Source organism: Podarcis tiliguerta, assembly GCF_965153285.1.
Source record: "Podarcis tiliguerta genome assembly, chromosome: 3".
Classification (NCBI taxonomy): Eukaryota; Metazoa; Chordata; class Lepidosauria; order Squamata; family Lacertidae; genus Podarcis; species Podarcis tiliguerta.
The window spans coordinates 26003629-26030875 of record NC_139536.1 but is presented as its reverse complement, the minus strand read 5'-3'; the positions used below and the strand labels follow the sequence as shown (position 1 = coordinate 26030875).

Genomic DNA, 27247 nt, shown 5'->3' with positions numbered 1-27247 from the left:
TTTGAAAACAATGCTTATCAAAAAATGTCAAAACACAGAAGAGATACCCAAAAGAAGTCTTTGCACTAGAACATCAATAATTACTATATAATACACATGACAAATAGAGGAGGATTTATTTTTTTTAATTTTTGATTCATTTTCATGTACAATGCTCATTTGAGGGGGTTTGCAAACCACTTCTTATATATATTTATATTTATTTATTTATATATATTTATATATATTTATATCTTTCTGTTCTGCTGGTGAAAGTCCTATATTTAAAGCCACAAAATCTTCACTTTTATTTCTTAGTTACTATTAACCTGGAGGGAGGGAACCCTTTGCCAATAAATTATTTTGTGCACATGGGAAGGGAGGGGGGGAAATTCAGTAATTTTACAGAAACTGAATCACTCATGTCCTGGACACATGATGTGTGTGTGTGTGAGTGTGAGAGAGAGAGAGAGAGAGAGAGAGAGAGAGACCTATTTTAAAAAGTATTGAGCTGGGTTTTAAAGAATGCTTTCAACTATCTATACAGTTACTGCAGCGTTTCTTATAAATTTAACAGATGTTCTCAGAGTGTAGTTATTAAAATCATGTGCCTTTTATTTGAGAAAAGCCGTCAAGCTGAATATATACATTGCTTTATAAAAGTTCCCCTCAGCTATAGATGTTCACCCACATACCTGGTACAGTAACAATGATTCTGCAAACTTAAAACACTTTAAATTAAATAATACTCAGAGGCACAAAAGCAAACCTCAGGATTATATGGGCGAACACTTCATTAAATAATTACTACATTCTAATATCTTTCACTTTTTAAAAACCATTTAATGTGAAGCGCTCCCATTACACAACCAGAGATACAGTAAGAATTAAATGTTTCATAGTTTCAAATAGAACATTCTTCTCACAAAACATAACAAATGTCTAAAATAGGTTCTTAATCTACATTGGAAAAAGGTAAGCTTTTCACTTCACACGCATATTGTGTGTGTATAAGCTTATATACATATATATATATCTATATATATATTATCGTATGTATATGTGGGTATATATGTATGTATATGTATACACATATATATATTACGTATGAAATATTGCTTCTATACTACTTTTTATTAGGCTAAGAAAACACAAGATCTGCACCACTATTACAAAAAAGTTGGCTTTCTACAAGATTTTGTTGTTTTTTTTCCAAAATTGAATGCCGCCCAAAGGACTGAGAAAAAAATAATTTGCATTATCAAACTGTTCTAAAAATTCTCTTCTTCAAAAACTTAGTCTCCTGCTTTTTAATTTTTTTTCTTTAAAAAGACACAAAATATGCATAGCTATCAACATCATGTCAAACAGCTGAAAAAACGGGGTGGGAGAGGGTGGGAGAAAAGAACCTAGCTTATTGCGGCTGTGAGGAAAGGGGCAAGAAAAGGTTCAAAAAGATGAAAATTGTTAAGCCACAGAAGGCACAAGAACAGTTGTACTTGTGAAGGGGAGGAAAAACTGGTGATTTGAAGGATTTTTGTTGTGTTGTTGTTCCCTAATCCTCCTGCTGGTGAATGTAAGGTCTAGGCACTCACTATAACCTCACCTTTGTCTACACAGATCGGGGAGGTGGAAGGGCCAGTGTTGGATCACAGCTATTTTTGAACTCCTTTCCCCATGTAAACCTTTCTTTACCACAACAAAAGCAGCCTGATGACCCAATCCGATGCACAGTTTTGCTCAGAAACGGCAGGGCAGCTGGTGTGTGTGTGTGCGTGTGTCTGTGTGAGAGAGGGATGTGTGATTATTGCGGGCCCTGCTCCATGCCATGCCTGCGGTAGTTTGCTGACATCCCTGGCTCAGAAGCGCGGGGTCAGCAATATGCATAGCTGTCAACTTTTCCCTTTTCTTCTGAGGAATCCTATTCGGAATAAGGGAATTTCCCCTTAAAAAAGGGGAAAGTTGACAGCTATGGCAATACGACACCAGCAACTGCTATCGCTAGGCAAAGCTGCCGCAAAAGACACATCGTAATGGCAAAAGCACATCTGCACTACAAGCTCATGTCGGTTTTGCAGAGGTTGCAAAGGCAATGGCTCTCCTGCAACTGGGAACTGAATTCTCCCAGTTTTTATGGGTGGGATGTTGGTTGCTTGGTTGGTTGGGCAAGGCCGCTTCACCTAAGGTTACCAGATTTTTTTCAATGAATCCGGGGACACTTTTCAACTTCCTACTAAATAGATGGATTTTGTCAGGGGACTGATTTGTAAATCCGGGGCCTGTCCCCAGGAAACGGGGACGTCTGGTAAGCTTTGCTTAACCGACTTTGGGGTGAGCGATGGTCTTCACTCAGGTCTGCTCCCCAGGAATATATTCCAGCCAGTACTGCTATACCCTGTATATCTGGAGGGGTAGCAGCTCACCTACAAAACCATTATTAGGGGCATGGCAGAGGCAGCTGCCTCAACTGCAATCCTATGTGTTTTTTTAGGCTTAGCATTCTTGCTTTTTTCATAATGGGATTATAATGGGCAGCACAGTAGGGGAAAACCCCTTCTGCACAAAAGACTTCCATGGCAATGGACATTTGTAGGATCAGGGTCAGATCAAATTATATATATATATGTATATGTATATATGTATGGGGAATATTAAAGAGCAATGATGATGAAGATTACTTGAATTACAGCAAAGATTGATGCTTTCTATTTTATTTTATGTGCCTTGGAAGGCACAAAGGCAATATGGCTATATAATGCAATGAAGTCACCATAAATCTAGTTGAATTGTATATGTCAATATATCAGATCAAGACTTGCCTGTTTCTCCTTCCTTAGCATTCTTGTGTGTCATTCACTAGTGATTTGATGTATGCTACGTATAAATAAATAAATAAAATAATGCCCCAAGCTGTAGTGTTCAACCAAATTCAAATAATCACATTTTCAGTCAATAATAATTATAGTAGTGATAATCACACAAAACCAGTAATGCTAACAATTAACAGTGAAAACAAAAACACATATAAGGAAAATATTTCTAGAAGTGCATCTAATATATATTATATGTGAAGTATGGCTTTAGTATGGTAGTTGTGGGGTTTTTTATGTTTCTAAGTGGCTGAGTTCACACGTAATGCAATGGCAAAACATTGCTTAGCAAAAATGAACAATTGTGTCGGTACTCAGATGTAAAGTGTGGCTGCTTCAATCCTGCACTACCCAGAACTAAAACATGGTTTGGTTCAACATTATGTCTAAAGCTGAGTCTCCCTCCGTAACAAACCATGGCTACAGCTTGTGGTTTGTCTGCAGCAAAACAAACCATTAGCCCGAGTTCAGACATAACACAAAACTAAACCATGTCATAACATGACAGTAGCAGGACCCAGAGAGGTGTGAAGAAACTATGATTTTTCCTCACTTGCACGTTCATGCTTAGCCATGGTTTAGCTTAGGATTACATGTGAAACTGGCCAATGAAACAGCAGACTCTGTATGTAAGCGATCGCTACAAAAATGGGTCCCCTCCCCAATTAATAAAGTTAAGTATATGCACAGCCCAATGGTAAATTGTTCTTGTGATAGCATAAGGGGGGGGGGGTAGCTCTTGAAGGCCTCCTCTACATTTCCAGAAAGCTTCAGCAGAAATGTGTCCTAAGTCAGAAATGGAATAGTCCCATTACTCAATGAAGAAGCATATTGAGATGTTCTGAGCAGCAATGGCACAGCAGGACAGATAGCGCAGCAGTAAGTACTTCAAGCAAGATGTACTTGCTAGTGCAGAAATCTAGAGCTGCAGTCATTATTTGGGCATGGCAGTAGCTCTGCCTCCAATGTCACTAAGCACATCTAGGCCAGCAGTGCTTGGAACAGGGACAAACCTCCTGAACATGGGGTTGCAGGAGATCATCAGCAAAATCCGACATATACAAATGTCCTAATGGTCTGCCCATTGTGCACAAATTAAAAGAGTGGCAATTATGCTGTCAACCATACGGATGCAAAAAGCAAAACTGTACTAAGTACTTTAGAGGAAGTCTGGAAGCAGCATGGCTTGCTTTGAGTGCAAAACATACTACAACTACTTGGTGGTCCTTTATCCCATGGTATTGGCTAAATCACCTACACTGCATAGACACAATTCACATCTGAAAATAACAGCAGGGGCTGCAAGCCACAGAGTGGCGAATGAAAAAAGAAGCTTATGTACAATTAGGCGCAGTTCAGACATTCAATAGACCATAGTTTATGAAGATAGGAACAAGTGCCAAGCCAGAAAGCTCTGCCCTTGCTTCCTCTCTTTGTGCACCTGCTTGGCACTTATATCCTGGTCTGTATAAACTATGGCTCATGTCCGAAACAGGGAACTGTGGTTTGATGTCAGGTTACTGGCCGGGTTCTTGAATGTGGTTCAAACTGTAGTTTAAGATGCTGGTTAATAAACTGGCATCACAGCTCCTAAGTTTGGATATGATTGGGAACTCGATTTTAAACAAACCAGGATTGAAGTGCTAAGGATGACATGCAAGGGGAGAGCCATGTTCCTAGTTTAAAAAACCATAGTTTACTGGGCCAGGGATGTTACATATGAAAAGACCCATTGGGCTTTGCTTGTAGTGTATGTTATCTGAATGTATTTGCTTGTATTATTGTGCAAAAGTCTTGCACCAAGAAAACGGGTACTCAGCATGTATAAATTCTGTTATTGCATGTGGAAGAGGGTCGCTAGATTGTGCTCCTGGTGTCCTAGTTTGTTTGTTTTTAATCAGCAGGTTTTTAAGGCTTTCACTGACAACTACTTTCATCCATTTCTGTCTCTTCAAGCAGTATTTGTAAATGAAGCATCTTTGCAATGACTAGGTCAGCTTTTTTAAAATATATATAATGTTGCATGGGGTAAACTTTCACTCTTCAAACTCAAAAGACAATTCTTTAATAAGAAAAAAACAATGAAGTTCAAGAAATGGAGTAAAAGGTAGGGTCCTTTTAAAAAAAATTAAATGGCTAAGCTATAAAAAAGATACCTTGCCTAACTGGTATCAAATCTGTATCAAATTGCCAAGAAGGGGTGGATAAAGAAAACTGCTAGCCCAGATAACAATAAATTCTTACTGCATCTGTACAAAAGACAACAGAGAAACGACAAATACATAGTGCCATAGAATATAAGAAAACATTACTAGACACTACACCTTTGCAAAAATGCCCAAAGAAAAAAGGAGACCACTGAAGAAAGCATTTAAAACTAACAGCGAGCTTTTAAGAAAAAAGCTGGTTATTTTATCAGTTCACTGCAGTTGTATTCATTCAACTCCTATTACTAATTTTCCACTCTAAGGTAAACTTATTTTGGTCACCTTGTGGAGAAATTCCATCTGCGGCTGCTTTAAAATATGAATTCTGTTTCAGTAAATGTCAAAAATCAGGGCCAACTAGAGCTGCTAAGTGCTGTAGTGGTCTGAATATAGGCCACGCTCTCCTGCCCCTCCCAAAATCTGGCTTGTATAAACCTGAATACTGTCTACGATTGTGCTCTTATAGCTAGCTCTTATACCTTGATTTAACAAATCCATATAGGGAGTGGCTAGATTTGGGGACAGCTTATATGCAGACCCATTTTTTTTTATCCACTCGGTGCCGAAAACGGCCGCCATGTGTCTATCTCCTCACAGCAACAACGTAAAGCAGAACTTCATCACAATTGGCTATTGTGGTATCTTCCTGCCCCATGCAGGTGGACAAGCATAGAACATTATGGGCTGCATATAGCGATGTATAGTAGATATTACAGAGGGGCAGGAATAAGTATATGGTGGCCATTTCCACTGGGTGTTACAAGGAAGAACCATGTCTCGTTTGGCCTTGGGTACCTGCCGAAATCATATTTGTCTGCAGCCGGGACTCGCATTGATCCATGTGGCTCTTCAACGCAAGGTGGTGGTAAAAAGGGGAAAGTTCTCTTGATGAGAAGTGACAGGAAAGCACTGGTAAGCCCCATTCTGGTAAGAACTACGCTCTTTTTTAATTTTATGCCACTTACTTTTGTTGTAGAAGAGAAGTGGTTTGATCAGGTTTACTTCCGTGTTAATGAATCACTTACGATTGAGGAAATAATAAAAGTGGCTAGCTTCTGCTTCCCTAGCCCTAAAGACAGGGATAAAGTTTCTCCGTGATTTATAGGCAACAAACCCAGAGGCACTGAAGCCTGCTCAACTCCAAGAAAGTGAGAAAGCACCGTTAACCACTTAAGTTCCCGCTGGGTTCAATGAAACTTGGAATAGCCCATTTTTGCTAGAGTTGTGTTCTCTCTGTGTATTGTGCTGTGTTTATTCCTTTAAACAAAAAATGTCTTAAATGTCTCTGTGCCAGCTTTCTCTGATCTGGTGCCCTCCACATGTCAGCTCCCATCAACCCCAGCCAGAAAAATACAAGCTTTCTTGTACTTTGATCTGACGTATCTTTTTGTTTTGCTTTGCTTTACATTTTTCTTTTTTTCTTTTTTGCTTCTTCAGCAATTAATTTTTAGAATAAAGCAAAGGTATGTTACAGTGTTTCTCAGATGAAAGGGTAATTTCAAACATTGCTTTTCAGGTAAAAATGTGAAATATCAAATATATACACCACTCGAGTGTCTGGTTGGGACAGAGGAAAGTATTTTGATAAAGATGGCTCCCAGGATGTGGGGGAAACCTGACCGTTCAGTGTGGTAAAGGGAAAGGAGACCTTAATAAATCGGATTAATCCTAACAACAACTATTCAGAAGTAAGTTCTAGGTTCCATGGCACATACCTCCCCGAGTATGTGTGCATAGGATTGTAACCTTAAAGGCACACCGATTCCCACAGGAGAGAGTTACCACAATATTTACTGGTGAAATAATGGGACTTAAAAATGCTCAGCTATGGCTGAGAGCCATGCAAGAGTTCGTTTTTGTTTTTTACTCTACGGAGAGTGAAATACTACTGCTTTTATAAGCTGACTGTATTATTACGACACTTAAAATCACTCCTAGAATGCTGTGTATAGCCTCTTCGATAACACCAAAACCCCTTGCCTTAATTTACTTTATGTTTTGTGCAGTATTGCTTTGTTTGAAATGCAGTTGGGTGGTGGCGGCGGCAAGATTTAGGTGAACAGTGGTGGGAGCAAAGCCCAAAAGTGAGCGAAACTCTCGGCACTGGAATTTGGGGTTCTAGCTCCATCAACCTAATCTGTTTGAACCCGAACCTTACTGGAATCTTGGTCCAATCCAAAATAGAGCCTTTTCAGGCCTGCAGTGGGTTCACAGAAACTCTTCCTCTCCATTCCCAACCTTACTGAAGGGACGGGCAAGGTGGGGAAATCACTGCAGTAGAGAAGTTTTCTTCAATCTTGAGTCCCCAGATGTTGTTGGACTACAACTCCCATCTTCCCTAACCATTGGCTAATGGCTGTGGCTGATGAGAACTGTTGTCCAGTGATGAATATTGTCCCTTCCAATTCTATGGTTTTATGACCTTACGCTATCTGGGGACAGAAGGTTGAAGAACATTGCAGTAGGGTATATGGCAGAAGATGCACATGGTTGCAGCAGCATCTAGGGGCACTGGAAAACGGGGCAAAATGATTGGGGGGGGGCATATGTTGTTCTTGTAAGAGAAAAGCTTGAAGACTGGTGTGGATAGATACTGCCTTTGACGTTTAAGTAACTGAAAGGGTTGTTTATATGTCTTCTAAACTATAACACAAAAAATCTACCGCCTTCAATGAACAGTTGAGCTAAAATTTAGAAAGCTCTATCCTTGTAAAATGCCTCTCTAGAATCGCGAGCTTCGTACAAATGAAGAAAACATCATTGTAGTATTGTGACATTTGTCTTTCGAAGACAAAATGCCATTCTGTAGCAAAATGTAATGCCCTAAACTTACTAAAACAGGCTTGCACACACTTCAAAACATTCTTCTCCCTGAAAAAGAAAAGTAACCCAATTGTTTCCCCTTCCAAATATTAAAAACCATGGGCAAAAGTAAAACAAAACTTGGAGTTAAAATAATTATCAACTTGTTACTTATCAAATAAAAATAATCATGGTGGATTCTTATTTGATTCCATATATATATATATATATATATATATGAAATTAATATAGACACACGTACACACACACACACTCACATGCACAACATGGGCATAAAAAATGGGGTCTGCTAATTTTTTATACATTCATAAATAGTGGTTGAAATCTCTACTCATGGAGAAGCTCTTGGAGGCAGTTTGGGGATTTGAAAATCTCAGGAACTTCACTGTCCAGCTTACAGATGACCTTGTATATGGCCTTCTTCCAGGAAGGATCAACATCTTTGCCTGCGATAATGGCATTGAAAAACTCTCGTAATGTGATCTGAGCCACTTCCAGGAATCTCTCTGGAACCTGCTGATACAAGGAGACAATGGCATTAATAAAAGTTTTCAGTTTCAAGTCTCTGGGTCTTCAAAGGAAACTGAGCTAAGTTCTTGCTTTCAAAAGGGAGCTTACATAGCACCTGCATTTTCTAAATGCGGCAGGCCTCTATTCTCTTAGGCAAGGCTGTTATATATAGTACAATAGTAATAACTTTTAAAACATGTGTTAGCTAGCTTTGCAAAGTTGAACCACAGAATGTAGGTATTAAAATATGAACATCTGGGTTTAGTGGGTGCTGGATTTATAAGATATAATTAGCAGAGGAAGGCAATGGAAAGAGTAAAAAAAAAACCAAAAATACAAAGAGCAATAATACACAGCTATTGAAGATCTGCAGGGGCTTTTTGCCCAAATATTGATGTGTTTCTTCCTGTTTTCTCTGAGAATTTAGCACGTGCTGAAAATAACGTTGCTTCTTAATTCCAGCAGACTCAATTATTATTTTATTATTATTTGTCCTGTGGAACGCCCTCCCATCAAATGGCAGAGAGATAAATAATTATACGACCTTCCATAGACGTCTGAAGGCAGCCCTGTATTGGGACTCCTTTAATGTGTGATGTTCTGTTGTGTTCTGTTGTGATTGTTTCTTTATATATTATGTTGGAAGCTGCCCAGAATGGCCAGGGCAACAAAGATGGGTATGTATGTATGTATATACAGTGGTACCTCGCAAGACGAATGCCTCGGAAGACGAAAAACTTGCAAGACGAAAGAGTTTTTTGTTTTCTGAGTTGCTTCGCAAGACGGATTTCCCTATGGGCTTGCTTCGCAAGACGAAACGTCTTGCGCCTTTTTTTTAAAACCGCCAATGCATTCCTATGGGAAACCGTCAATACACAGTGGTGCTTCGCAAGACGAAAAAACTCGCAGAACGAAAAAACTCGCAGAACGAATTAATTTCGTCTTGCGAGGCACCACTGTATAAATAAATTTTGTTATTGTTGTTCTAGTCCCAGCTAATTCTGAAAGCCCAGCAAAGAAATAAGGGTATCTAATAATGATGTTTAGCTGTTTTAAAAGGAGCACCTAGTTATGATGCTTCTGGCCCAAACTCTACATACATTAAACATAATAGAAACATCGCCACCCGACCCCACCCCCTTCCATTTTCCCTCTCTCCACCCCCCCCTCTTCTTTTTTCTTTTCTTCTCCCCCTAATGCCTCAACAAATGAAATGGATTTGTAAAAATGTTACATGGAAAACAACAACGAGGCATTACACTTACTTCTGTAAAACAAGAAAACCCTTAATTAAAAAAAAAAAAAAGGAGCACCTAGTCAAGCTCCACTTCCAATAGCCTGTTTGAGAAGTTGCTTTGTTTGTTGTGCTCCCATAACATTTTCTTGCACTCAGACATTATAGCCCTCCTTCAACATGAGTGTTCAGATAAAAACACACCCTTATGCTTTCGGTGTGAGTCTGTGTTGTGACCACGGACCCAGGTTCTTTCTGACCTATTCGGTTTCTAAATGACAACCCAGTCTATCTGGCATATTGGAAATCATTTTGCACACGGACAGGCAGCTTCCAGCATCTTCTGCAACTGTGGGTTGGAGAAAAGTGCCCTTGTCATGAAGGCAACTTCCTCTAAATCATCTCCTTTTCATTCATTTGTTTTGCAAGTTGAATCTATGCAGCCAAGAGGCTGTAGCACTGTTGAGTTGCATGGACAGGAAACTCATACGGTATTGTTTAATGCAGATTCAAGCCCACTTTGTCATGTCCATCCCATGCGAGTGGACACTTACAATGCAACTATTGTCAGCAGAGCTTCTGAAGACCTGGGACTGCACATGCCAGCAGTGGGAGTGGCCAAAGGCACACAGCTTCCCTCCCTCCGCCCCTCCTCTGATGATAGTCTGTGCAAAAGACTATCATCTTTTGATTACAGTGGTACCTCGGGTTAAGAACTTTGGTTCAGGATGAGAACAGAAATTGGGTAGTAGCAGTGGGAGGCCCCATTAGCTAAAGTGGTGCTTCAGGTTAAGAACAGTTTCAGGTTAAGAACGGACCTCCTGAACGAATTAAGAACTTAACCCGAGGTACCACTATACTGTCCCTCCCTGCTCAGCAGATGATACATCTGGGAGAGGACAACTTGCATCCTCATTAGGGTGCTTAAACCTCTCTGTGTCCACCCTAGATCAGGGTCTAATCTAGATTTATTTCCTTTAGTCAAAATTGGTGAGATCTTGCGTGGTTGATGGGGGCATAAACAATTGCCAGGCCGGTGTGTCATCTGGTCAGTGAGCGAGATGGATAGTTTTGACCTGATTAAGCCAACTGTTTATGTTCAGCTCAAGCATTTCTCTATGCATTTTGGGGCATAACCCACTCAAACAACTTTCCTGAAGACGTGGACCACTGACTATCTGTAATTTCAGATCCAGCTAACAAAACCCTTTGCTCCCAGCTGCTCTTAAAGGAGTTCATCCACCTTCTTCACACTTTATACAGAAGACCTTAAACGTCTCCTCCTGTAACAAAGCGCCGAAAGCTTTCTCGCCCGTTGTAGCAGATGACACAGCAGTGATCTAGGAGCCAGGTTTTGCCATGAGGCAGACATGTGATCAGCTGCTGCTGAAGTCAGTGGGAGTCGCTTGCATGCGCTAGAGGGTGGAATTTGGACCCAAACACTGAGTGTCATTTGCAAATGGCATATTGACTCATAATACTGAAGGCGTGATATGCAAAGAGAGACAGGGGGGGCATTCAATATTCAGGATTGAAAAAAATGTCCGCCTTTTCTAGGGAAAAATAGTTCGACAACACACCACTGTGTTTGACTCTTTAGTCATATAAACACTAAATATGCTAACTATTTGATGCTGGTGTTTGTAGGGGTCTACAATCAGAGGCTGTATAGTTCTAGGAATCCTTCCCTTGAAAACGACAGCTCTTGTTATTGTCCAAATCTGATTATGGAGGGCTGGGAGTTTGGGGAGGGTGGGAGGTATTTGCCAAATGTTATGGAAAGATAACAAATATTTGATAAATAAAGTCAAATATTTTTCTGTAGGTTTGGTTAAGTATTCAAAAACAACAGACATTTTCCCCTTCAGAGAGAAAAGAGAACTTAAGTGCCCTCATAAAAAAAGAAATGGAGTCAAGGGTGGCATAAAAAGGCAAGGGAACTTACTATGGCAGGGATGAAGAAGCTGTGGTCTCCAAATGTGGATGAACTACAACTCCCATGACCCCTAACTACTGGCCATTCTGGCTGCGGCTGGTGGGAGTTGGAGTCGAACATATGGAGGTCACAGATTCCCCATCCCAGTTCCAGGAAGCTGCCTAATACCCAGCTGGATCATTGGTCTATCTAGTTCAATGTTGTCTACACCAGTGATCTTCAACCTTGGGTCCTCAGATATTGATGGACTACAACTCCCACAATCCCTAGCCAATCTAGTCCATGGTCATGGATGATGGGATGATGTTGTCTAACAACATCAGGGCAGGGACCTAGGGCTGAAGAACACTGGTCTACACAAACTGGTAGTGGTTCTCTAGGTTTTCAGGCAGGGTTATTTTCTAACCAGATATTGAACTTGACACCTTCTGCATGCAAGGTACAGTAGATGCTCTAGCACTGAGCTGTGATGGTGCTTCCCCATATGCGGTATGAAACTGCCTTATACTAAGCCAGCCCATCAATGTCTAGTCTTGATTGGCAGGGATTGTGGTGTGGTGATGAGTCTTACAGCTCTTTGTTGCACCCAGCCCTTTGCCAGTAGCCTTCCACAACCTGTGCCCATCCAGATGTTGCTAGACTACAACTCCCATCAACCCACTGGCCGTAAAGACTTGGGCTGATGTGAACAGCAGTCTGAAGCATGTGGTAGCTTGGAGAAGGCAATGCTAGACAAGCAAATGAACAAGCAAACCAGTATCACCACAGAGGCAGGACATCATTCCAGAGAATATATGGAACGCCTATTTAATTGTTTGTTTGTTGAATTTACATAGCATCCAAACCTGGAGGTCTCAGGGCGTTTCACAGGAAAACTCCTACAGAACAAATGTATGTAAAAAAAAGAGAGCTCCAAAGGAAGAAAAGCTGAACGTGTTGGAGGGAAACAATGGGAAAGAGAAGTGACAAAGGTTGTAGAGCCAAATAACAATTTCCCAAGTGTTCCTATAGAACTTTGATATTTCAGTGCACACACGCCCACGCATGCACACACACCATTTTTGGTAAGCAAATTAAAAATTTAAATTTTATTCATTAATCCATTCAAAGGATGCCAGGAATAGTTTGCTAGAGGTTATTCAGAGGATGTGACAAACAAACAAATAAATGTGATAGTGATTGGGTACAGGGCCACATAAAGTCTGTAGTGGATGGTGTTGTAATGCTCACTTTAATTCCTAAAAGCCAAGTCACTAGTGCTTACCAGGAGGGAGAAGGGGAGGGCCAAGGCAGTAGGGAGGTCAGCATGATGCAAACGCACTGACAGTAGGGCTGGATTGACTCCGCTGGAGGGTTTTCACTGTGCCAGCCTCCCTGCCGCCTTGCCCCTCTCCCTCCTGGTAAGCAGCAGCAACTCAGCTGTCGGGAGGTCAGGTAAGCACCTCCTCTCCCCTGCACGCCAGCCGCTGCTGCTTACAGGAACCGCTAGAGCAGTAGGAAACAGAGGGCAGGAATAAATGGATGCTATGTGAAGTGTAAACAGCAGGGCCCTTCAAGGGTCTGCGGACTCTCACTGTTAACTTGATGAGAGGTGAGCAGTAAGGTAGCCAGGTTTGGAGATGACCCCAGATTATTCAATTATAGCAGATGATTAAGAGCTCCTACAGCTTCTCTTCGAAACAGATGAAGCACTTCAAGCTTCAGATGAAATTCAAAGTAACTCATACGGCACGAAAGAATCAGATGCCCAATTTCACGACTGCTGCAGTACTCCCAGTTTTAGATTCATCTATGCAGCTTGAGTTGCTTCATCTCTAAAAGAACAACACAGTGCCGTAAAAAAACAACAGGTCTGGGGCCAAATGTGACCCTCCAAGCCTCACGAGATTCTCCCCAGCCACACACTCAACTCTCCAGGCAATGACTCTCCCTGGCCTTGCTTCAGATGTTCCCTGAGTACTTTTGCCTGGGTGGAAAGTGTCCTTGAACTTTGGTAACGCCTCTTGTTGCCTGGATGGAACACAGAGAGGTGGTGTGTGTGTGTGTGTAAAACTAACCTACTGTGCAAAGATAAATTTTACATTCATTGCTGCGCCCACTTTTGCCTTTTGCCCTGCCTGCCAGTGGAAGGGTGCCCCATAGGGAATATGGTCCTGGGGCTGAAAACTATTCCCCACTCCTGATGTAAATAAAAACAGATAAAAAACCAGAAAGGACAACGTCAGAGTTGACTGAAACATACGATGCATATATGGGAGCTAGGGAGATACCTTGGGACTGCAAATAGCTTGAGAAAATATCACGCAGCAACAGTTTTTATAGGTAAATTTGCCGAAAGCTGAGTTCCTTACAAACTCCCCTCCTTTGTTCTGAGGAAACATATGCAAAACGAGTGGCTGCCTACCCTATGTTTCCAAAGGTTCACAACAGTCTTCAGCCATTCCAGACCTGGTCTATTTTTATTGTCCATCCAGCTTGCTTCTTCATGCCAGGGAGCCTTAGCTTATTCCTTTGTGTTGCATATTATCCTAATAGCAAGGGTTTAGCTTGAGCCAGGGCTCAGCAGAGCTAAGCTCTGCGACCTGTTTTCCATACCATGTGAATTAGATGGATTTTGCTATTTCTTTTTAACCAAAAAGAGCTTCTGGGCCTATGCAGAATGCCTTTCCCTCACCACTGACTAACCACAACCAGTATGCCAAAATTTCCAGGTCAGGAGATGCAGCTCCCAGGGTTGTTTTGAGCCTGAGAGACTATCTTTTTTTTATTATTAAAAAAATAATTTTTATTAACCGGCCAATCAAATCAAATTAAATCACATCACATAAATTCCGAATTACAAAGCCGAATTTTAAATTTTGTTGGGGGGACCCATATTTCAAGATCTGAAGGGGGATTCTGATCATCTTCTTACTACTGCATTAATGTCCAAATCAGTCCAAATCAGTCCAAACAGAGTTCATAATTCCATCCAGTCTTATCTTGCTGTTTCCACATCACATCTTGTTCATATATTTTCTCTTTTTTCTTTATGATCTCTTCTGATAGTCTCCTTAAGCCAATAAACACCAATAATGATCCTGTGTGAATTTTTCCGTTCTTCCAATCCTCAAATCGAGATGGTTTCCATATATCATCACCTTCATAGATAACATTGCTCTTTCCATCATTAATCTCACAAAACTGTCACTCTTAAGTCCCTCTGAGGAGTTTCACCCACAATATAAAAACAGCTCTATTTCTCTCTTTCTTCTCCCAGACTCAAGACCTCCGACAGATCTTCCCAATATGGCGACGGCATTTTAAACTGCGTCATTCCAAAGCTCTTATACATTCCACGCTCTTCTTAAAACATGCTTTGGTTTGAAAGTTTATCTCCACACAGCCTTAAATCCACAGCTTAAGTCCTTAAAATGACATTTCTGACTCGTGAGGGGAGGGGATTCTTGTTTAATCACATAAGAAAAGAAAGGAAAGTTTTTTTCTCCCTCCCCCATCAGTCATTTGCCATACCGAATCTTGGCATATCTTCTCATGATTTCTTCTTGTCTTGTTTTACCAGAGATCTCTTCTGTTAGCACTTCATCCAAATTGTTTCTTTTGAAGTTCTTGCAGCTAGTGGCGCGGATCAGGGACGGCGTCCAGGAGCACCGGAATCCCACAGGAGGGCTTTGTGCCTAGTGCCCCCATCCCCACAAATTCAGGGGTGGTATAGGGCACAGCAGGCAAGGCAGTCCCCCCCACCATCCTGGGGGGGGGGGGGTAGGGAGGCTAATTACTCCCATCATAGCCTCCAAATTACCTTGTGTGGGTCGGAGAGATGTTATTGTCAGTCATCTTCCGATCCGCCCCCTAGTGGCCCCCCGAGAGACTATCTTTTGAAATTAAGCACTCCTCCCACCTCAGTTGTAGCTGACCCCCCCCCCCCTTCGCAATCACGAAGAGTACAATATTTTCTTAAGAGAACTGCACATTCTGAGGCAAAGCATCTAATTGTTTAAATGGATGGGTGGCTAAATAGATTTTTTTTTTCTCCAAGTGGGTAATTAAGCAGTCAGCTGTGCTAATTGCGTGTGTCTGGGGGTAGCTTTTGCCTGACCCTAAGTGATGATGACCTACTAAGTACGTCTTTACACCTAACTGATTGAACATCTCTCCAGCAGAAACATCTGCAGAAACAATGCCTCAGTGACAAATAAGACCCCCGTCCAGATTTCTTTTTATAGACTCAACAACAATCCCTAGTATGAACCCAGAACATTTTCCTAGCATCAGGTGGCTGCAGTCAATCAAGTAATAATACTTGACATTCGCCAGGAGGAAAGACAATGCTGAGAGGGGGAGCTAGGTGGTGGACTTCAGACTTAGACACGGTTGTCTCAGAAAAGAAGCCACACATTGCTCCACGTAAGCAGCAGATCCCAGGGACAAATGGCTATATATGTCTACAACATGGCAGAGAAACCAGGAGTGAAAGTACTGGTGAAAAACTACTGATTATTTAGGGAGTGTTGAATAAGCGAAAGATGGAACATCCTGGCCAGTGTGCACTGGTAATGGTTATCTGTGAACCCATGAGCTGGTTCAGCAATTGCCTATCATCCAGTCTTACAAATCGTCCAAGTCCCACTTAAGATGCACTATTTTCTCACGAGGAGGGAGGAGTTGGGTTGACTAGTAAAGGCCCTGCTTACTTGTTCGTTTATTACAGGAGCTGCATCTCATAAAAGGAAGTGCTCTGAATCCTCTTAAGGGGAAATCTGTGGCCTTCTGCGTATCATTGGATGATGTCCCATCGTCCCTGACCATGGTTCATGCTGGCTGTTGAAGTCCAACCAAATCTGGAGGGCCACCAGTTCCTCATCCCAGCTCATGAGCATTATTTAAATGCTGAGTGTTATTTTTCCCTCCGCCATCCAAAAAAACCCCCACATGGATGGTTTGGGTAGAAATGTCAACCAGCAATGGAAACACAATCCAGGAAGCCAGATTTGTATGCATAACTAGACTTCCATGTGAAGAATCAATGTAGAGGTACACCCTGACATGAGAGTTGGTACAGCATTGTGGGTAGGCAGCTGACATTTCTATTTACCCAGACCTTTGGACTGAGTGCAGTTCTGGTATAGTGCTCTGCTGCTGCAAGATAGCACCATAGGATTTGATATGTTTTTTAAACTATAAATACTGATATTGCTGTTTTATTTTTCTATTGTTAGGCTGCCCTTTGCTTCTACAAGGAAGGGTGGGGGAGAAACACTCTCTCACTTCCTTAGACCACCTAATCGCCAACATGGAGATAACAATGCTAATCAACATTACAGGGTTACAGGCAAGCTTACAACAAGTTAATGCAAGTGAAGTGCTTTGAACACACACGTGTTCTATAGAAATGCTTAATAATAATACTTGGAGTAGCCATATTCCATTGCACAGTCTGGATATACCGTTTGCTGTACAATGGGAACCTGCCATTTCCTATAAGGCCATTGGTTAGGACTACTTGCTTGCATCTGTAGCTAGATAAAAAGCCCATCTGACTCTACCATTTTGATACAGAATACTAGGGCTCTCAGACTACGTGCCACACAGTCTACTGCACTGCTACAAGGCAGAGAAACTGGCTCTCTTAATCCCGAATTGTCAGTCATCTTATGGCATACCTCAAGGGGTGCGCATGGAGGCAATCAGAGAGCAAACCAATTGAAACAACACACAAATGAGTGAAAACACTTGCTAATAAAAGGGGGAGAGTAGGAATTTAGAAAGCTGCCTTCTGCTGGTCAGGCCAGTGGTTCATATTGCTTCATATTGTCCACTCAATATTGCTTCATATTGTCCACTCTCCTAGGACTGCAGGGAGGAGTATCTCGCAGTCCAGAGGCTGAGGATTGATCCTGGGACCTTCTGCATATAAAGCAGATGTTCCACCAATGAGCTATGGAGCTTCTCTTTCCAACCTTACATGGAACCAAACAAACCGGAGTAAAGCGTTTCTTACTTTCTTATAAAAGGGACGCGGGTGGCGCTGTGGGTTAAACCACAGAGCCTAGGACTTTGCCGATCAGAAGGTCGGCAGTTCAAATCCCCGTGACGGGGTGAGCTCCTGTTGCTCGGTCCTTGCTCCTGCCAACCTAGCAGTTCGAAAGCACGTCAAAGTGCAAGTAGATAAATAGGTACCGCTCTGGCGGGAAGGTAAACAGCGTTTCTGTGTGCTGCTCTGGTTCGCCAGAAGCGGCTTAGTCATGCTGGCCACATGACCTGGAAGCTGTACGCCAGCTCCCTTGGCCAGTAAAGCGAGATGAGCGCTGCAACCCCAGAGTTGGCCACGACTGGACCTAATGGTCAGGGGTCCCTTTACCTTTACCTTTACTTTCTTATAAAGTTATCAACTAGTCTTTAAGATACGAGAGTCTCTCCAAAATCTGACTTGCCACATCCTGTATAAAATTCATTGCACTATTTGAAACTGTTCTAGGTTGTCTCCCTGAACACTTTGCCAGAGGCTTCACAAGACCCGCTTATCACATTGTGTTAAGCGTTCTTACCAAAAACAAAACAGTATCAGTCATGTATATGATATTACATTTGTTTTGATATATTTTGCGAGCTGCTTTGACTTCGCTTCGCGAAGAGGAGTGGGATATAAGCTGCCAAATAAAAATGATAAAGAAACGTCAAAAATCATGAAAATGTGTAATTTTCACTTTTCCTAAAACTAGTTGCATGAATCGGCCCGAAGCTACCTTGTTCTTCTTTTCCTAACAAAACATAACTTTTCGAGCCAATTTGTCTCTTAAACCTCACAGGGCTTTGGAGCCGCTGTAGGGAAAAGTTTTCAAATATGTGCTGAATGCCTTTTTTTTTCCCAGAGGGGAAAAAAGGGTTTCACTTCAACAATTTGATGTGCTCAGACACTTATCCAGTGGCTGCGCTGCTAAATTTATCGAACTGAAGTAGAATTTCCGTTTTAAGTCACCAGGTTTGGAACAAAGAGTGTAAACTGGCACAGAATTTCACTGACATCATACTCAACATGGGGAACCCACAATGAACCAAGCAGCAAAGGGTTACATTTCCCTGGTTTGCCAAAAAATAAACAGTGTCTCCTACTTAAAATTAGGGCACGCAGGGTGAGAGTTTGGGGTGTGTGTGTGCTTATGATGTTCCACAGGCTGGCACTGAGCCTTCACTGCCGACAGTTGTTTTCTTGTTATTTCTTTATTTTTATTTTTTGCCTGTGCAGCAAAGACTTTCTCCCCCTCCTCCCCCTCTGCCCCCCTCCTTCTCCTCTTCCCAGTTGCTTTACCTTCAAGGATGATTTGTTTTATTAAACTGACTGTCCCCAGCCTCTGCAGTACATAATAAAAGCCTGACATAGCAGCCTGCCTGCCTTCTGTGTCCTGCAGATACTCATCATAAGTGTCAGGACATACCAAGGTTAGCGGTCACTGGAAGTGTGCTGGCTGGCTCGAGCCTTTGCCAAACATGCTTGGCAGCTGAATGAATGTCATAGAGAATAGAAGGGGAATTACAAAGGTTAGAGGGAAGACAGCCTCGCCTTCACTTTCTTTCTTTCTCTTTCTTTCTTTCTTTCTTTCTTTCCTCCTCTCTCCTCTCCACCAGGCTCCCCACTTGTTTCCCCCTTCTGGAAACTGATTTTTCACACTCTCCTGAAAGAAACATCAGCTTGTACAGGGAATCGTTACTCAGTCCCTTAAAACTTTTTCACTGTCAAACAAAGCTTTTCCTTTTTGTGAAAGGGGGCTGATGCTGTGCCTATTTTTAGGCACTCATGCCTTTATTGTCTTTTCACTGGTGCCCCAAGATGCTTGCAATTTTGTAATTTTAAGGAGAATAAACTTGTTTCACGAAGTTAACTCGCTTTATCGCTTAAACGGTGGAGCTTGCCTCCTTAAGATTATTAACATGCTTCCCCCCCCCACAATTTTTCCTTTAAAGCCACATGTCACTCTTTTATGGACCAGTTGTGGTGTGCAGCCTCTGCTGAAAGGAACAGAAAGTGTGCCATTGTGCAGTGCCTGTGCATTCTGAGGACTGCTTGTGCAAGAGACCTTCCCACTGCACTTTCAAACTCACCACCACCACTAGCGCTGCCCTCTAGATTTAATTGTCATTAAACCCAGAAGAAAGGAAAAGTCAGGGTGATATGAAGATCGTCGTCATGTCAAAACTGATCTCCTGGGGAACTGCATTTTGTTTTTTTGACTATAAAAGGGCAATAAAATGCTGACTGTAAGAAGACAATGTCAAGGAGAAAAGGGTATTGGTATTTTGGATACTCTTGACTGCTCGCCTTGGAGAGAGAGTTATTCTTGTCACAAACCCTTTTGTCTGCATCTGCTGACTGCTTGCCTGTAGCCAGCAGCATACTTTAACTGTTTTGTCACCTCCTAACATCACACGCATCAGCTGTTGTGCTTTTGTTACGGGTATTGTCAAACTAATCCACTGTGGCTGTTCTAGTGTGCAGTAAATAAAACAGAAACTGCTTCTCAGACAATTCTGCATGAATATTTCAGATGGCTTTTACAACTCTGATTCACAAAATAAAAAAGCACACACACACGCACAAACGCAAAACTAGACTTGGATGCCTTAAAGCTAATTGCATGTGGCCACTTCAATTGTTTTGGAGTAGATAATAAAGAGCTGCTCTTTTCTGTCCTTAACTTTTGAGTGTAGCTCTTTAGATTTAAAAAGATCTAGATAATGTGGTTTTTATGTATGCTGCTTAGAGGGCTGGCTTTCTTTAATTTAGGCGGTTTATTTGTTTATTTTCTAAAATAGGCAACATTTCACAGTCTAAGGCTACATAAATCTTCTCAAAGGCTTCCTTCCCAGGTGAGAGATATAGGATTGTAGTCTCACAGTCCAATCCTATACATGTTTATTCAGAAGCAAGTCCCTTTGGGGGTCAATGGTTTCCTGATAGAGTGGCTGAGTTTCACAGTATTAATTTGGAATGTGTGTGAGAGAGTGTTTTTGCAAATGAATTTCTTTAAAAATAGAAGAAATATAGTGCAATTAGATACAGCTGTATTTAGGGGAGTTGCACCTTCATTTTAAACACATTTACTGGGAAGTGACCTCTGTTTGCATAGAAGCACATGTGTCTAGGTGCCATGTTGGGCCTGGATTGGTTTAAGCCAGGTCCACAACTAGGGAAGCTGTTTCCCTCAGTAACACACCCGGTCCTGAGCACCTTTTTAGAAAGGTTTGTGTGAGGTATCAATGGGAGTCCTTGGAGAATCTTTTTCTAAAGGACAAAAACCAGACTATATCTCTATATATTTGCAAGGTCATTTAAGACACCCTGCAGGGATATGACCAGCACAATTTCATACACAGCCTCCACATACATGCACATGGTTGCCCTCACCAAAATTAATAACAAATTAGACATTATTTTATTTTATTTTATTTTAGCCAGGCCAGGCATCATGAGTTGCTGGTTTCCAGAAAGTGAAATTTGAATACTGGGAAATGGGCATTCCTTCAAATATAAATACTTAATTTTTAAGAATAATAATTTAACATGTATAAAGTATTTTTAAACTACCATGCCCCAGTAAATCTTAGCAAGAACCATGTAGGATAAGTCGGTATTATTAAACCCAAAATCTGCACATCAAGGGGTGACAGAGGTAAGTGTTGCTGTTCTCAAAACAAATGAATAATAAAATAACCAAATATCTGCTGAGCACTTCCAAGTATCAAAAGTGCTTCACAGGCGTCATCTAGTTGTAATCTTGACACAACAACCCTGTGAGGTAAGTCCCTCAGGCTGCGGCTGAAAAAAGAGAGAAGCATGCCGAAGGGCCTAGTGACTCTGCACAGCTCCACACCATACATTTAAAAGCACATGGCTTCCCCCAAATAATTCTGGGAAGTGTGGTTTGTTGAGGGTGCTGGTAATTGTGAGGGGGGAACTACAGTTCCCAGGATTCATTGGGGGGAAGCTGTGTGTTTTAAATGTGTGTTGAATGTGCTGTGAATCTGCCCTTTATGACCGAGGCAGGATTCAAACTGGGAGCTTCCCTGTTTATAGCTCAGTCTCTTGGCTACTCTTCTCAACACAAGCCATTATACGCAGGCTCCTCTCCAGTGAGGGTTATTAAAACTGTTTTAGTACCGACCACCTTAGTGAAGTCACACTGGGGTGGTATGAAACGAAGAGAGAAGCCTGTGCGTTGGGGGGGGGGGGGAGAGAGGCACAGGAAAAGAGGCAAACAGCTGAAGTACTTTTTACCGAGCATTCATTCACCCTTGTGTGCACATGATTCTTCTAAACAAACTCTCCTATCCCTGCTGTTTGTTGAGCAAATATTGATCAAGGAGAGAGATCTATCTCCCGACAGCAGTGACACAAGCTGGGGACTTGCACTACAGACAGAGTGGACTTAAAACAGATAAACTTGGAAGCTTAAGCAACCCCGAGTGTTAGGTAAAGAGGCAGGAAGGAGGAGGGACCCTTTTTCTCCTTCCAAGCGTATTGACAAGAAAAGGGGGAGATTTTTCTCTGCTCATAAATATCCCGGGGAGCATTGCCCTCGCTTACATGCAACTGGAAGCCTAACAGCCTGATTCACAAACCCGCTAAATCAAAGTCTTCCGATTTAAGATGATTTAGGCCATGCATGGGATTAGGTGAGCTTAAAATCAAGTTTGCCAGTTTAATTGGTCTGAGGTTCAGCTTCAAAGTGGCTTGTCTTGTGCCCCCCCCTCTTACCGCTGAAGTGGTAATGGATTCCTATCTGAAGGGATGGGGGCTGTGAATGGTCTCTCCTGAATGCGTGGGCGCTTAGGCACTACAAAATCTGCACAGCAGAAATAACTGAATTGAAATCCCTGAACTTCAGTTATCAGATAATCTCTTCATTGCCACGCTGAACCGCGTGGCTTTAAAGAAACAGTGTGACCACATAGCCCTACGTAAAAGGAATTCCCATTTATCAGCACTTCAAAAACTAAATGCAAGCAGTTATTTGCAATCATGTTCCAGAGGAATCCCCTCAGAAGGACTGAAATCTTAAGGGATCCATAATTATGGGATGCATTCTGCGGCTACCACACATCCAGAAAGTTTTTTTTTTTTTTAAAGTTTGCTGGAAGAATCCTGCATGGTGGTCCCTTTGAAGCAGCAAGATGAGATGAACATGCCACCTTGTGCAAATCTCCATTGCACGGTGGAGAAGTGGACTCTTAGAACCCATCTCATAGGCCTGAGCTGCAGCCATTTTCATTCTTGCTGCACCCCCGATTTGGACAATTCACATATAGTTCCCCCTTTAGAAATATTCATTTACTTTTCAGGAGTTGCACTCGTTGCACTCATTGTTCTATCCTTTCTCATGACCTAACATTGTTTCTTAAGAGGAGCCTGCAGGATCAGGCCAATGGCCCATCTAGTCCAGTATCCTGTTCTCACAGTGGCCAACCGGATGCCCGGGGGAAACCCTTAAGTAAAACCTGAGCACAAGAGCACTCTCTCCTCCTGCCATCTCCATTGGGTGGTATTCAGAAGTGTTTCTGCTTCTGACTATGGAGGTAGAACATAGCTATCATGGCTCATAGCCACTGGTAGCCCTATCCTCCATGAATTTGTCTAATCTTTTTTGAAAGCCATCCATGTTGGGGGCCATCAAGACTTCCTGTTGGAATAAGTCCACATGTGTGAAGAAGTGCTTTCTTCCTTGCTGCACATCTTCTTATTTGCACAGACCTAATGCTTCCATTTTTCCAAAGTGCAGAGAAGATAATTTCATTGTCGGCTCAAAGCATCCCACTTGCTGTACAAGATTTGTCACTGGCAAAGATGGAAGGAATAGAGGAAGAGCCTCAGTTGATGGGCTATAGCCAATAGCAGAAGGTCCCAGGTTCCATGCCTGGCATTTCCAGCTAAATGATCCAGTAGTAGACCACAGAATGTATTTCAATTATTTCAGAGATCCAGCATGCTGTACAGTCGTACCTCAGGTTACATACGCTTCAGGTTACATACACTTCAGGTTACAGACTCTGCTAACCCAGAAATAGGGCTTCAGGTTGAGAACTTTGCTTCAGGTTGAGAACAGAAATTGTGCTCCGGCGGCGCGGCAACAGCAGGAGGCCCCATTAGCTAAAGTGGTGCTTCAGGTTAATAACAGTTTCAGGTTAAGAATGGACCGCCGGAACGAATTAAGTACTTAACCCGAGGTACCACTGCAGTGGATTTGGTCTAAGGAGACCTAGGTTCAAATCCCTACACATGAGGCTGCATGACCAAGTGGCCATTTCTTAGCCAAGTCTGCCTCACGAAGCTGTTGTGAAGATACAGTAGGAGACACCCCCACAAGAGCTTCCTGAGATCCTTGGAGACAGAGCGGGATGCAAACTAAAAATAGTTTAGTTGCTCACCCCAAACTCCTTTAGCTCAGTTGTTCCAAACTGAGCAGACGTTCAAAACTTAAGTGTCAAATGTAAAATTGACTCTTAAAATAAAACCCAGTTCTCTGCCTCAGCAGCATATAGAATGGAGGCAGGCAACCTGCAGCCCAAGGATGCAGCTTTCAGTCTAATATTGTACAGGTGGCAAGTATGGGAAAATGGAGAATGGGGTGGCAGAGAGAGAGAGAGAGAGAGAGAGAGAGAGAGAGAGAGAGAGACAAAGGGTGGCCCATTCAGTTTCAGCTCTCCCTACACCCCCTGACTTTGACTCCCTCGGGCTCCCAGCATATGGTCCTAGGCAGGTTGCTCCTGAATGAATGCAGCCCTCATGACTGATGGCCGTCTGAGAAATCTTTTAAAGCATTTCTCTGTTTCCCCCATATTATCACAGAGTTGGAAAGGAATCAGTGGATTACCTTGTCTAACCCTCTGCCCTGAGGCAGAACATACTTTACTTAAAAAGAAGCCTGCACAGATGCATGTCAAGCCTTATTGTGACAACCTTGTGGAAAGGAAATTCTACCCCCTTTCTAGACAATTTGTTCCTCTGCTAAACCAAGCTGAACTGTTAAGAACTTGTAAGCCCTGTTGGTTTCAGCGAGACCGTGAAAGACATGCTCTTCCTAATACTTAGCCTACATCTCGTTTTCTTCTCATATGAATCAATTGCTCTGTTTAGCAACCCCCTAAACCAATCAACATTTTAAATCAGGCTCCCTAAATAACTGGCTGTGATCATTTCAGTTGTATCTTTGTATACTTTTAACCCGAAATAAACTATCTTTTTTTGAGGTGGAGCATCCAGGGATGTTCGCAAGGCCTGCATCAAAGGACCAGTTGATTTCATTAGCAACATCAAGTTCAAGTGCCTTCCTTGTATAGCAGGGATGGGGAGCCCATGGCCTTCTGGACGTTGCTGGATTACAACTCCCATCATCCCTGACTGGAGCTGATGGGAGGTGGAGTTCAACAACATCAGGAGAGTCATAGGCTCCTTCTTGCAGCTGGGCAAAATAATTTCAAACCACAAACGTGACATTGGCAGAATGTAAATATTCCTCTGTATTTGAAAAAACCAAAACCAAATCCCTTAAAATCCAAAACATATCAGGGAGAAGGGTTCAGTTTAGCACTGTTCATGGCACGTAAAAAGATTTCTTTCATGGAAATTCAACCGTTCACTATCACAGTCTAGAAAAGGATTTGTCCATTGTGCTGATAATATAAACTGTTCACCTATAAGTCCAACTGATGGAATAGGTCTTGCTATCACAACCTTTGGTGCCTACACCTGAAGACCACAGTTTCATCATGAGATCAACAGATTATGCAAGAGGAAACAGAAACGTTATATAGTTTGTTGTTTTGTGCACAAGCCTCAAACATTAACGCCTGTCTCCCGTTCACATATAAGGGGAGACTTAAAGTTTCTGTCCCTGGTTTGTTGTAAACTGCAAGATCCTGCCTCACCAGAACAAGGTTCCTGGTTTGTTATCCAACTTGTGGACTTCTCAACTTGTGGGCTTCTCGAGGCTAGTTGGTTACCCACTGTTAGAAACAGAATGCTGGACTAAATGGGCCTTTCAGTTTATCACACAGAAACTGTCTTAAGCTCTTATGGTTTGTGGAAACCACACTTTCCTGAGTTGGGATGAAACTGGGAACTGTGGTTTACAACAGATCAGGATTAGAGAGTGCTATCCATTCATATTCAGAGTAACAAACAAATGAATTTAAGTCCATTGATTGTGACTAACACCAGATTTCACTGAGAAGCTTAAAATTTCATACTCTCACCTGCCAAAGAAAGTGTGTAAGCTCAAGGCTCATGTTGACAAACCATGATTTGTTTTAGCGTTTTTAGAGCTGTGTTAGAAAATCTCTAGAAACAGCAAAACTAAGCAAACTATACAATTGTAGCCTAATGCTGTGTTGCATTACAAATGTACCCAGGGTAAACACACTTGTAGGAAACAGCTATAGTTCAAGGCTAGCCTTTCTTTGAAAAAACAAACCCTGAATGTTTCATCAGTCTTAGCACAAGAACTAAGAGCAATAACACTCTGTCTCATATTTTACAAAGCTTCAAAAGAACAATGTCCCATTGAGTAAAATTCAGCAGCATTCTGTAAACATTAATTTAAGGAAATCAATAAGCTCTGTGAGCTAAAGGCATATTACAAGATAAACTGGCCCGAGAGCTAGTTGGTCAAACAGATTTTAGTTTTCTCGGCCAGATAAAGATGGTTTCAAAATGGGGCTAACGTGTCGCAACCAAGGTTTGAAAGCTATGTGGCCTTCAAACAGTCTGCTTGTTCCTACTACAAAGCTGGACAAACATACTTTAAATATGATAAGACTGGCCATGATTCGTTTGCTTAGCAGTTTTATATAAAAGTAGAATTGTTAGCCTGGGAAGCTTCTCACACTTGCTCTCAAATCACAATTCTCAACAAACCAATTTCAAGAGCTCGGGGTTTGAGATTTTATCGCTTTAACAGGAGACCTCTTTTTTGTTTTGTTTTTAACAGCCGAGAGTTTACGGGTCCATCTTTATTCATGTTCACCTGGTGGGCAACATGCTGTCCTGCCAAACAGAAAAGCTCAGATCTCTCGTGGATTGGAGATCAGAGGTCTCTGGTTGGTGAAAGCTGCTCACGTTGCAGAGCTGAACCGCACAAGGTCATGTCAACGGGAGGTAAACAGGTAGCGGGGAGGGCAGGCTGGCAGTCTTCTCCTTGGATGCTGCAATAGGGGTTTCTCTTAACGCAGATAAGGGTGCATTAGGGGCAGCTGACTTGGAACTTCTGCAGCAGGGGAAAAAGTGTGAGACCAAGCAGAAAGGGAAGGTGGCGTTCTAAGGTAAAGCAGCTCCAAGGGAATATGGATCCCCACAATTTGGATAAAAAGGGGTGGGGGTAAAGGAGGGCTATCAGAAACATTACAGATTAAAAATAAAGGAGGAGGAGGCTCTGATGAGAATGTTCTACTCCACAATCCAGTATGAACATTCAGAGAGCCCAGGAAGACATAGTATATAACGGAATGTATCCTTTCTCTAATTTAGAAATGAAAAGCGGCCTCAAAAGACTGTAAATGGAAGCGGCTTGTTGACACCTTTCCCTTCTGGTGATCCTCCCAGTCAAAGCTGCCCCCAAGCTCATTTCCTTACTGCAGGGTATTCTCCACTCCCCCTCTGTTCCTGTGATAAAGCTTGCTGCCTTGGGGGCTTCTTTTT

The 27247-nt window shown here is 42.1% G+C and overlaps 2 protein-coding genes across 6 annotated transcripts in view; one reads left to right on the top strand and one right to left on the bottom strand.

Annotated features, from left to right (window-relative positions):
- PTPN14 (protein tyrosine phosphatase non-receptor type 14) overlaps positions 1-27247 on the top strand; it is a 518691-nt gene that overhangs the window by 280366 nt on the left and 211078 nt on the right. The window lies entirely within an intron of this gene.
- PROX1 (prospero homeobox 1) overlaps positions 256-27247 on the bottom strand; it is an 82950-nt gene continuing 55958 nt past the window's right edge. For all 5 annotated transcript variants that reach the window (XM_083433290.1, XM_083433289.1, XM_083433293.1 and 2 more), the window contains one exon: positions 256-8392. In XM_083433290.1, the coding sequence (XP_083289416.1) occupies positions 8207-8392 (186 nt within the window). In that variant the 3' untranslated portion in view covers positions 256-8206. The remainder of the gene's footprint in view (positions 8393-27247) is intronic.